Source organism: Mobula hypostoma, chromosome 5, assembly GCF_963921235.1.
Source record: "Mobula hypostoma chromosome 5, sMobHyp1.1, whole genome shotgun sequence".
NCBI classification, from domain to species: domain Eukaryota; kingdom Metazoa; phylum Chordata; class Chondrichthyes; order Myliobatiformes; family Myliobatidae; genus Mobula; species Mobula hypostoma.
The window spans coordinates 105,094,101-105,107,257 of NC_086101.1; the positions used below are offsets into that span (position 1 = coordinate 105,094,101).

At 44.0% G+C, this 13,157-nt stretch overlaps 1 protein-coding gene across 1 annotated transcript in view; it reads left to right on the forward strand.

The window, feature by feature from the left end:
• Positions 1-277: 277 nt before the first annotated feature.
• The window catches only part of LOC134346245 (uncharacterized), a 33,500-nt gene continuing 20,620 nt past the window's right edge, over positions 278-13,157 (forward strand). Inside the window, exons 1-2 of the mRNA XM_063047570.1 lie at positions 278-378; positions 3,982-4,106. Coding sequence (XP_062903640.1) covers positions 4,014-4,106 — 93 coding nt within the window. The 5' untranslated portion in view covers positions 278-378; positions 3,982-4,013. The remainder of the gene's footprint in view (positions 379-3,981; positions 4,107-13,157) is intronic.

Sequence of the window (13,157 nt, forward strand, 5' to 3'; positions counted from 1 at the left end):
GATGGGAAATCGGGAGGGGAATGGAAGGGAAATGGCAGGGGAGGAAGGAAAATGGGTTCCTCTTTCCTCACAGTCCCTCCCTCACTTTCATTCCATTTCTCTTTCACTCCCCTCTCCTCCTCATCCCGACTTCTCTCACCCTCTCCTTCCCCTTTTCCCTACTTTCCCTCTCCCCTTACCCTCCATGATACCTTCTCCTCCCCACGTCCCGGCCGGCGCCAAAGCGCAGACGGGTGCTGGCGCGCGCGTTCAGTGACGTCACCCGGGCGAGCTGAGACCGAGGCGCGTGCACCGGGGCTCCGCGAGTCCGCGGGCAGGCATGCGCGCGCTCGGCGGTTGATGTCAAGTTCGGGCGGGAAAGCGACGGTAGCTGCTCGGGTGAGGGAACCACTCGGCGCCGGCGCCGACTCCGACCCCTGAGCAGGATTCACATCACTCCCGTTTCCCGGTCTGTGTACCGAAACACGCGGGGTGGGGTGGTCGTGAGTGCAGAGCGAAGGGGGTGGGGAGGGGTTGTGCGTGCAGAGCAAGGGGGTGGGGGGAACGTGCGTGCAGAGCGAGGGGGTGGGGGGAACGTGAGTGCAGAGCGAGGGGGTGGGGGGGTCGTGAGTGCAGAGCGAAGGGGGTGGGGAGGGGTTGTGCGTGCAGAGCGAGGGGGTGGGGGGAACGTGCGTGCAGAGCGGGGGGGTGGGGGGAACGGGTGCAGAGCGAGGGGGTGGGGGGTCGTGAGTGCAGAGCGAGGGGGTGGGGAGGGGTTGCGCGTGCAGAGCGAGGGGGTGGGGGGAACGTGCGTGCAGAGCGGGGGGGTGGGGGGAACGTGAGTGCAGAGCGAGGGGGTGGGGGGTCGTGAGTGCAGAGCGAAGGGGGTGGGGAGGGGTTGCGCGTGCAGAGCGAGGGGGTGGGGGGAAACGTGAGTGCAGAGCGAAGGGGATGAGGAGGGGTCGTGCGTGCAGAACGAGGGGGTGGGGAGGGGTCGTGAGTGCAGAGCGAGGGGGAGGGGTCGTGAGTGCAGAGTGAGGGGGTGAGGGTAGTGCGTGCAGAGCGAGGGGGTGGTTGTCATGAGTGCAGAGTGAGGAGGGTGGGGGTGGTCGTGCGTGCAGAGTGAGGGGGTGGGGGGGTCGTGGGTGCAGAGCGAAGGGGTGGGGGTCATGAGTGCAGGGCGAGGGGGTCGTGAGTTCACAGCGAGGGGTTGGGGAGGGGTCGTGAGTGCAGAGTGAGGGGGTGGGGGTAGTACCTGCAGAGCGAGGGGGGTGTGCAGAGCGAGGGGGTGGGGGCGTGTGTTAATAGCAAGGGGGTGGGGGCGTGTGTTAAGAGCGAGGGGGTGGGGGGGTCGTCCGTGTAGAGCGAGGGGGTGGGGGCGTGTGTTAAGAACAAGGGGGTGGGGGGGTCGTCTGTGCAGAGTGAGGAGGGTGGGGGTCGTGAGTGAAGAGGGGGTCATGTGTGCAGAGTGGGGGCATGCTTGAGGGGTGTTGGAGGATGTACACCTGGCATGGGGGGTGTGCAGGGGGCTGCAATGCCCTCTCAGTGAGGTGAGGGTTACCAGGAGTTTAGTTATAGTGGTGCAGGGTGGCGAGAGAGAGAGGGTAAGATCTTTCCCTGTGGGTTAAAGGGGACACAAAATCAGTGAGATGTGACAAACCACCAGCATTTTGTGACCTGATGCCCTATCTGAGACTGCGGTGAGCTGCATACTCCTGCTCTCTCACCTCTAGTTTTGCCTGGTTCTGCCTGTCTGCAACTTATTTACTGCTAAAATCTTCCTTTATTTATTCTGCACTTAATTAATTTGGAAACCCAAAGGATGTGAGATTTGGTTCGAGACAAGGGACATAGCAGTTAGTGCAACACTATTACAGAGCCAGCAAGCAGGATTCGATTCCCAGCCCTGTCTGTAAGTAGTTTGTGCTTTCTCCCTAGAACCGGCTGCCCTGGTTTCTTCCCACATTCTAGAGACAGACGCTTTAGGGTGGGTGAGTTGTGAGCATGCTATGTTGGCACCAGAAACATGGCAACACATGAGGGCTGCCCCAAGCACAATCCTTGGAATATGTTAGTCGATGACACAAACGAAACGGACCCTGGTCAGACCCCACTTGGAGCATTGTGCTCAGTTCTTGTTGCCTCACTACAGGAAGGATGTGGAAACCATAGGTAAGGTGCAGAGGAGATTTACAAGGATGTTGCCTGGATTGGGGAGCATGCCTTATGAGAATAGGTTGAGTGAACTTGGCTTTTTTCCTTGGAGCGACGGAGGATGAGAGGTGACCAGATAGAGGTGTATAAGATGATGAGAGGCATTGATCGTGTGGATAGTCAGAGGCTTTTTCCCAGGGCTGAAATGACTAACACAAGAGGGCACAGTTTTAAGGTGCTTGGAAGCAGGTACAGAGGAGATGTCAGGGGTAAGTTTTTTACGCAGAGTGGTGAGTGCGTGGAACGGGCTGCCGACAACGGTGGTGAAGGCAGATATCATAGGGTCTTTTAAGAGACTCCTGGATAGGTACATGGAGCTTAGAAAAATAGAGGGCTGGTAGAGGTAATTTCTAAGGTTAAGGACACATTCGACACAGCTTTGTGGGCTGAAGGGCCTGTATTGTGCTGTAGATTTTCTATGTTTCTATAAGGAGCAATTGGACATATTTGGGTTCTTCTCTCGGGAGCAGCAGAGGCTGAGGGGTGATCTGTTAGAAATTTATTAGATTCTGAGAGTCATAGATAGAGAAAACAGCCAGTATCTTTATCACAGTTAGAGAGCATTCAGTGTGTGAGGGGATAAGTTCAAAGGGTTTCTGCAAAGAGTGGTGGGTGCCTGGTATGTGCTGCCTGGGTTGGTGATGGAAGCAAATACAATAGAGGTGTTTAAGAACCTCTTAGATGGGTACGCAAAAACCCAGGAAATGGAAAGATATGGATGTTGTGTAGCAGAAAGGATTAGTTTAGTTGGGTATTTGATTACTAATTTAATTGCCCAGATAAACATGGGCATCCTTAGAAAGACCAACATTTTTGTTCTGTCAATAATCTGATTCCAAGGGGAGCCACATAACCCAGATTAAGTAAAGCCTATAGATATCCTTCCCTGAGGAACATTAATGGATCTTGTGGGTTTTCACAATCATCTACACAAGAAATTCTGCAGATGCTTGAAATGCAGAGCAATACATACAAAATGCTAGAGGAATTCACCAGGTCAGGCAGCGTCTATGGAGGGGAATAAACAGCTGATGTTTTGGGCCAAGAGTCCCTTCATCAGGACTGGAAAGGAAGGGGGCAGAAGCCAGAATAAAAACGGTGGGGCTGACGGGAGAAGTGCAAGCTAGCTGGAGATAGTGAGTGGGGGAAGCGGATGAAATGAGAAGGTGGGAGATGATAGGTGGAAAAGGTAAAGGGAAGAAGAGATCTGATAGGAAAGGATGGTGGACCATGGGAGAAAGGAAAGGAGGGGGAGAGCCAGAGGGAGGTGATGGGCAGGTGAGGAGAAGGGCTGAGAGGGAATCCAGAATGGGAAATGGAAGAAAAAAGAGATTACTGGCACAACTCTGTGGGCCGAAGGGCCTATATTGTACTGTAGGTTTTCTATTTCTTTATATGTTTCAATGTACATGTGACAAACAGCCATCAAATCACCCACCAAAAAGTGGATATCTATTTTCTAATTTGGCCCTGCCATGACTTGTCGGGGTATAGACCGTTCTGGTGGCTGTTGATCAGCCTGTAACCTTCATATTCACAAACTCACCTAAGACCCTGCAGCCCAGTGGATTATTTTCCAGAAACTAGCATAGAATTGTTGGGCCGAAAGACCTCCCTCTGAGCTGTTAGCAATCCTGTGACTCCAGGCTGACTCTGCCTTAGTTTCATGGCCCCTGGGCTAACGGGCTTGGGAGCCTCCAAAGTGTCAGTGCCCCATCATAGGGCATTGCCAAATCAGGTCCACACTGGCACCATCCAACATGACCTCACTTGTAATTTTTTCCACAGCTGCTCGTGTCAGGGCACCCAATGCACTCCTGATGATGAAGCGCCAAAGGAAATTTAAAAACCAGAAGGTGGAGGAGTGTGGGATTTGGTTAGACACAGAGGAACTGAAGAGAAAGAGACCGAAGGTTAGTAAACTTGGGACTGGGGTAGCTTTCCTTATTAATTTTGTCCTGTTTGCTCAGATTTGCCTGGTTACAGACTGTACAATCTAATATATCCTGTTGAATCAGAATTGGGTTTGTTATCACTGACATAGGTCATGAAATAGCTGTTTTGTAGTAAACAGCACAGCGTAATACATTTGAAAATTGACAAAGTTACAATGAAAAATATTAAAAAAAGTAGTGCAAAAGGAGTGTCACGTGATCAGCAACAATGAATATATCAATCGACACACATCAAAGTTGCTGGTGAACGCAGCAGGCCAGGCAGCATCTCTAGGAAGAGGTACAGTCGACGTTTCAGGCCGAGACCCTTCGTCAGGACTAACTCCCCCTCCTCTCCTGTCTTATCCTATCATTTTGGATCTCCCCCTTCCCCTCCAACTTTCAAATCGCCTACTAGCTCTTCCTTCAGTTAGTCCTGACGAAGGGTCTCGGCCTAAAACGTCGACTGTACCTCTTCCTGGAGATGCTGCCTGGCCTGCTGCATTCACCAGCAACTTTGATGTGTGTTGCCTGAACTTCCAGCATCTGCAGAATTCCTGTTGTTTGCGTTTTTAAATATATCAATCCAGTCAGGTTTTATAAAAACAATCAATCATTTATTAAACTCTGCTCAATATATAAAAAAATAAACGAACAAAAATCTTAACTGGAAGTAAACTGCTATGCGGCCATTTAACAAACTGCCATTCAGTACTAGTTCTTAAAGTGGTGAATGCGAAAACAGTTTTTAAAGTGATGAATTCAAAAACAGTTCTTAGAATGGTAAATTTGAAAGTCTAAGAGATTTATACAGTCAATTAGGAGAGACTTTCCTCAAGTAAAGAATTCCCTGAAGACATGGCATTACTGCCGATCCCAGCCGGATCCTGCCTTGTCCGCAGGATTCACAATGACGGAAATAAAACGGTTTAAAGGCACTGCCTTTCCCTCTGGATACTAGATACTGCACAGCCTTTTCAGCTGCTTTTAGCAGAGGCTATCCCATGCAGATCACTCTTTCTTGAGCGAATTTAATAATAGTCGATACTATCCAAAACCGCCGAACAACTCCTTAAGGTTCCTGTCTTCACTCTCCAATACTACTGAAAAGATACATCAACAAACCTGGCAGCAATTAGTTAAACTGCCGGCCTAACATTTTTGTACCTTACAATAGAATGTAAAACTCTGTTTTAAATCAAAACTGCATCATAAGGCAAATACGCAGCGGTGCAGAGTATCTGGCTGACGTTCTAACTGGAAAACTAACTGCGTCACCCCAGGAGTCTCCTTTTATACCTGTGGTGAACATGTCATCACATGACCTCACCGGCGGGAAAATTACATCAGGTGACCTCCAAAAGACCATTACATCATGGTCATAAGACAGTCACAAGATATCAATGAGGTATGTAACACCTCCCTCCAAAAAAATAATTTTGGTCTTTTAATAGAAGCAAAATTTTAACAATTAACCATTTACAAAAAAAACAAATATAAGTATAAAATTTACAACATACACAGTATCATCATACAACACCTTACAAACTAATATACAGTAGGAGGGTTACAAATGTTATAATACCACTCCATAAAAAAATTTATATTGTACATTTAACATCTAGATAGACAATCAGCGATCATATTATCTTTACCTTTAATATGAGTGATCAAAATATTATACTCCTGTGACATTAAACTCCAATTTAGTAATCTTCTATTTTTGTTTTTCATCTTACTCAAAAACACTAGATGATTATGATTGGTGTAAACTATGAGTGGTTTCTGAGTAGTACCAACATACACATCAAAATGTTGTAAAGCCAAATCAAGAGATAATAATTCCTTTTCTATTGTTGGATAATTTCTTGATGGGCATTAAATTTCTTAGAAGAGTAAGCTACCGGACGATCAACTTCATCCCCATCATCTCTTTGAAGTAACACTGCTCCTGCAACTTCATCACTAGCATCTACAGCTAATGAAAATGGCTTTTCAAAGTCAGGAGATTTGAGCACAGGTTGACTACATAGTATAGTTTTCAATTTATCAAATGCTTCCTGACAATACTCTGTCCAAACAAACTTTTCATTTTTCTTCAAGAGGTTAGTTAATGGAAAAGCAATGTTTGCAAAATTCTTACAAAATTTTCTCTAATAGTCTACCATACCCAAGAATCTTCTGAGAGTTTTCTTACCAGTTGGAGTGGGTACTTCTAAAATTGCCTGAACTTTTGCCTGAACAGGAGCTAATTTTCCTTGACCCACAGTATAACCAAGGTAGGTCACTGTGGCGTGGCCAAGTTCACTTTTAGCTAAGTTAATAGTTCAGTTAGCTTTTGAAAGTCTTTCAAATAGTTTCTCCACCGCAGTAATATGTGCTTTCCGCATTATTATTTCCTGTAACTAAATCATCAATATTGGCATCTGTATCTTTTAACCCTTGAATCACACTATTAATCATCCTTTGGAAAGTACCTGGTGCATTCTTCATCCCAAATGGAAGAACATTATATTCATATAACCCGGATGGGGTTACAAATGCAGAAATCTCTCTCTCTATCCGTCAATGGAACACACCAATAACTTTTTAACAAATCAATCTTAGTAAGGAACTTAGCTTGTCCAACTTTACCCACACAATCATCTATTCTCTAGCATATACTTCATTTCTTGTTCAGAAAGTTCACATTTTTCCTTATTCATCCGATATGGATGTTGTTTTATATGCTTTGCTTCTCCAACATCTACATCATGCGAAGCTACGGTGGTTCTTCTAGGAACGTCAGGAAATAAATTTCTGTATTTAAAAATTAACTGTTTCATCTGCTGTGGTGGTAAACGAGCTAATTTCTCATCAATGTTTTCCAAAATTCTTGAGTTTGGTAATCTGGCCGAAATAATGTTGGGTTTAAAATGAGTTTCAGATGAATCATCCATTAAATTTTTATAAAGATCAGACTCATTATTGACCACAACAGTCATAGTAGCAGCCTGTTTCTCATAATACAGTTTTATCATATTTATATGACACAGCTGTGTTGCTGTTCTTCGATCTGGGGTTTTAATCACGTAATCCACATCATTTACTTTAGATTTAATCTCATAAGGACCATGAAATTTAGCTTGTAATGGGTTTGTTTGCACCAGGAAAAGAACCAACACCTTATCTCCAGGCTTAAATGACCTCATTCTAGCTTCCTTATCGTACCAAGTTCTCACCTTCTCCTGAGCCAATTTTAAAATTTCCTTGGCCAAGCTACAAGCTTTATATAATCTTTCTTTAAATTTCAAAACATAATCCAGCAAATTAGTGTGTACCTCTATAGTAATCCACTGTTCTTTCAACAAGGCCAAAGGCCGACTCTATGCCCAAACACAAGTTCAAAAGGACTAAAACCTAATGATTCCTGCACTACCTCCCTTACTGCAAAATAAGTAAATGCCCTTTTCATTTTCCACACAATACGTCCTAATCATAGTTTTGAGGGTAGAATGGAATCCCTCCAAGGCTCCTTGTGATTCTGGATGATATGCAGATGAGGTCATCTGTTTTGCTGCCAGTTTATAAACTATCTGCTGAAACAATCCAGACATAAAATTACTACCTTGATCAGATTGTATTTCCTTAGGCAACCCAAAATAAATAAAGAATTTTATAAAGGCCTTTGTCACAGTTTTGGCTGTTATATTCCTAAGAGGTATTGCCTCTGGAAACCTAGACGCTGTACACATAACGGTCAACAAATATTGATGTCCAGTTTTAGTTTTTGGCAATGGGCCTACACAGTGTACAATGATCTTTGAGAATGGCTCACCAAATGCTGGAATTGGTTGCAGTGGGGCACCTGGAGTAACTTGATTAGGTTTACCCACAATTTGACACTTATGACACGTTCTGCAAAATGTCGCTACATCTTTTCTTAAACTAGGCCAGTAAAAATGTTTAAAAACCTTGTTCATAGTTTTCTTTACACCTAGATGATCACCCAAAGGTATACTATGAGCCATAGTTAAAATCTCATTTCAATAAACTTTAGGAACCTACTATCTGGTGATTAACTTCTCATTCCTCACTTGCCGGAACTGTAGGAGATCTCCACTTCCTCATTAATACTCCCTTATCAAAATAGTATCCCTCTGGCACTTTCTCAATTTCACTATCTGGAAGAGCTTGTTCCTTTAATTTAACTATCTTAGGATCTCTACCCTGCTGTGCTATCATCTCCTTCTGAGATAAAGACAAATCTTCATGGTCAGACTTATCATAAAAATCTTAATCAAATAATGTAGGTAAGAAAGTTTCTGATACATCCTCAAAATTCAAATCTCGAGTTGAACAGTCATGGGTAACAACCTTATCCTGCACATCAGTCTTTTTAGCCATAGCTCGGGTTACAACACTGGAAGAATCTGTGTTAGAATCCCTCTGTGGTTCCTCAGAAATAGGCTTTATTGTGAAATGTACATCAGGAAAGACTTGTCCATTTGCTAAGTTATTCCCTAACAATAGAGAAACATCATTCACAGGTAAACTGGGTTGTAGTCCTACTTTAACAGGCCCTGTAACTAACCCTGACCTTAAATTTACTGTATGCATAAGGGCACTCCCAACTCCTCTTATATAGTTTACCTCACCAATGTCAGACTCATCACTAAACTTTAGAACACTGTCTAACATTAGTGATTGAGAAGCTCCAGTATCTCTTAAGTATTTTTATTGGCACCAGAATGGATCCCTCTTTCAAGGATGCAAATCCCTCGGTTATAAAATGTTCATATCCCCTCTTAACTTGGTCAGATTCTGACAAAGCTTCATTTGTATTTATCAAACTCTGTGGATTTACAGGTGTTTCAATATACTGCACACAAGCATCTGGGACTGCTTCCTTCTCTTTCTTTTTCAATCAAAAACAGTTAGCTATTACATGTCCAGGTTTCTTACAGTAATTACAAATAAGACCAAAATGTCTTTCCTTCACATGTCTCCCTTCATCCTTACCTTTCTCACTAACTTCAGATTTAAGTTCTGGTTTACCTTGACTCTCTGTGCTACTTTTCCTTTTAAAAGTCCTACCTGGAGAAAATTTATTCTTAGAAATTAAAGCATACTCATCAGTTAATTTAGCAGACTCCTGCAATCTATCAATTTCCCTTTCATTTAAGTATGTCCTTACTTCAACAGGAATGCTCCTTTTAAATTCCTCCAGCAAAATCAACTCTTTTAATTTATTGTACTCCCCATTCACATTTTTAGAGGAAACCCATCTCTCAAAACACACAGATTTCTTCAAATTTCTGAATCTTTCTTTGTGCGCTTCCGAAACCATCTCATGCACCTTCAATATATGCTGTTTGACAATATCATAATCCAGTGCTTGCTCAGCATTTAAAGCTGTATAAACTTGTTGTGCTTTCCCTTTTATTACACTTTGTAACATCACTGGCCATTGCTCTTTCAACCACTTTAAACTCAGAGCAACAGCTTCGAAATGCTGGAAGTATTTGTCCACTTCAGCTTCATTAAATGGAAGAGCCAAAATAACCTCTCAACTAGCTACAAACTGTTTCCTAGAACCAGAGGACTGATTCTTGGACTTTAATTTCTCCATCTCTAGCTAAAGCTCTCTCCTTTTATTTGCTTCTCTTTCTTCAAATTCCCTTTTCCTATGGGCTTCTCTAGCCTCGAATTCCTTCTGTTTATTTTCAGCTACTAACCGACTTCTTCCCAAATCAGCTTCTAATTGCTTTAACTTTATTTGTTCAATATGTAACTGCATTTCCAGATTACTCATTGAAAACCTGTCTAACACTTCTTCATCAACTTTCTGAACCTTATATAATGCCCAGCGATTTTTCTCTGAATTACGGGTTTTGTTGTAACCTTCGTAATTCCTTTAAGATCCAACCTTCTAGCAATCTCGGATACAACACCCTTTCTCGCTGTCGCTAAAAACTCCAGGTCTGGCGTTTCCATAAAGCCGTCAACATTCATTGCTGCCGAATACCACTCACACACCAATCAAACAAAAGAATTGGGTATTTCCCTTTTCCAAATCGGGTTGATACTTAAGTAAGCACTTAAGCTCAAAATTGGAACATATCTGGACGAGTCCCAGATTTATGTCACGTGATCGGCAACAATGAATATGTCAATCGAGTCAGGTTTTATAAAAACAATCAAACATTTATTAAACTCTGCTCAATATATAAAAAAAACAAACAAAAACTTAACCGGAAGTAAACTGCTCTGCGGCCATTTAACAAACCGCCACTCAGTACTAGTTCTTAAAGCGATAAATGCGAAAACAGGTCTTAAAAGTGGTGAATTCAAAAACAGTTCTTAGAATGGTAAACTTGAAAGTCCAAGAGATTTATACAGTCAATTAGGAGAGACTTTCCTCAAGTAAAGAATTCCTCGAAGACACAACATCACGGCCGATCCCAGCCGGATCCTGCCTTGTCCGCAGGATTCACGATGACGGAAATAAAACGGTTTAAAGGCACTGACCTTTCCCTCTGGATACTAGATACTGCACAGCCTTTTCTGCTGCTTTTAGCAGAGGCTATCTCATGCAGACCACTCTTTCTTGAACAAATTCGATAATAGTCGATACTATCCAAGACTGCCAAACGACTCCTTCAGGTTCCCATCTTCACTCTCCAATACTACTGAAAAGATACATCAACAAACCTGGCAGCAATTGGTTAAACTGCCGGCCTAACACTTTTGTACCTTACAATAGAACATAAAGCTCCGTTTTAAATCAAAACTGGGTCATAAGGCAAATACGCAGCGGAGCAGAGTATCTGGCTGATGTTCTAACTGGAAAACTAACTGCGTCACCCCAGGAGTCTCCTTTTATACCCGTGGTGAGCATGTCATCACGTGACCTCACATCGACAGGAAAATTACATCAGGTGACCTCCAAAAGACCATTACATCATGGTCGTAAGACAGTTACAAGATTTCAATGAGGTATGTAACAAGAGCAAATAGTGAGGTAGTATTCATGGATTCATGGATCGTTCAGAAATCTGATGGTGTAGGGGAAGAAACTGTTCCTAAAATGTCAAGCTTTTGTGTCTTCAGGTTCCTGATGGTAGTAATGAGCTAGGGTATCCCAGGGTGGTAGGGTTCTTTAATGATGGATGCTGCCTTTTTTAGGCATCAACTTTTGATGCTGGTGAGGCTATTGCTCGTGATGCAGCAAGGCTAAGTTTACAACCCTCTGCAGTGGCCCCGCTGTAGCAGACGGTGATGCAATCAGTCAGAATACGCTCCACGTTACATATGTAGAAACTTCCCAGAATCTTTGGTGACATCAAAATCTCTTCAAACTCTAATGAAATGTAGCTACTGTTGTGCTTTCTTTGTAATTGCATCGCTATTTTGGGCCCAGGATAGATCCTCAGAGATATTGACACCTGGGAACTTGAAGCTGCTGACCCCTTGCTGAGGACTGCTGGAAGGAGCTTTTGGTTCCTTGTACCCACAGTCACCTCTGTTCACTGGGTGACCCAGATTTAAAATTTCCATCCTTTGTTTAATTTTCTCATCGGCGAGGCCACGTTTGGGGTATTATGTGCAGTTCTGGTCACCTACCGACAGGAAAGACATAATCTAGAAAGAGTACAGAGAACTTTTACATGGATTTTGCTGGAACAAGGATCTGAGTTATAGGGAAAGTTTGAATAGGCTGGGACTTTGTTCCTTGGACCATAGGAGAATGTGGGGACATCTGATAGAGATAAACAAAATTATGAGGGGTATACTTAGAGTAAATGCAAGCAGGCTTTTTGCAGTCAGGTTGGATGAGATTAGAACTGTAGGTCATAGGTTAAGAGTGAAAGGTGAAATATTCATGGGGACCATGAGTGGGCGCTTTTTCTCTCGGGGTGGTGCAAGTGTGGAAATGTGGATCAGGTTTGATTGCAACATCTAGGAGAAGTTTGGATAAGTACTGTTACGAGAATACACATAAAATTAAGATGTTTGCTGGCCTGGGCTAGCATCAGTGGCATCAGCAATTGGTCTGCCACCTGCCCTCAGGGGAAGGAGAGATAAGGAACAATGGAGCAGCGTCTGGAGATGTGTAATGAAGGGACGTGGGACAGAGAGCTGTCTGGAGCGGCTCCCCCTTTGAACCCTGAACTGTTTGAAGTGATGGACAGGCGATACCCCAGCAGGGGGATAAAAAGGGACAGGTTCGCTAAGACAGGGACACACGCCACCCGAGGTAACGAGACCCTGGAAGCGGTGCGCCTCTCACGAGTGGGTGAGAAGTACTAGACAACGACAAGGGTGGAAAGGTACAATCAGCGGGAACCCGGTGTGTGTCCGCCCTTGCCTGGGTGCCGGGTTCACTGCAGAGGATCGACCGCATCTGGAGGAGGGGTCACAGTCGGTGACCTCAGGTGACATCACCAAGGACCCGCCCAAAAGCTGTTTGTGAGCCATCTCACTGGTCTGTGAGCCATCTCGCTGGTCTGTGAGTGAAGCAGTGTTCTGAATGATCAGTTGTTCCTATTCTATCTCTCTCTTCCCCCACGTTGTCCATCGCCATGGCAACGATTACTGCGAACTGAACTGGACTGAACTTTGAGTCATTTTGAAATTTGGTCATTTACCCCTAGACAACGATAGAGCTTGATTGATGCTGTTATCTTAATTCTGTGCACATGTGCGTTTATCATCGCTGAACTGTTGCATTTATTATCCTTTCGATTACTGTGTTGCTCGTTTCTTTAATAAAACTTTCTTAGTTCTAGTACTCCAGACTCCAACTGAGTGATCCATTTCTGCTGGTTTGGCAACCCAGTTACGGGGTACGTAACAGTACATAGATGGGAGGAGTATGGAGGGCAATGAATAACAGTTGAACAAGGATTAGATGGGCCAAAGGGTCTGTTTCTGTGTTCCATGAAAATCTTATCCCTCAGAAACCTCTACAGTAACTTTCCACATTTGCTAGACTTACTAATCTATGGTTCCCACCTTTATTAAAGCCACAACATTTGCTTATCAATG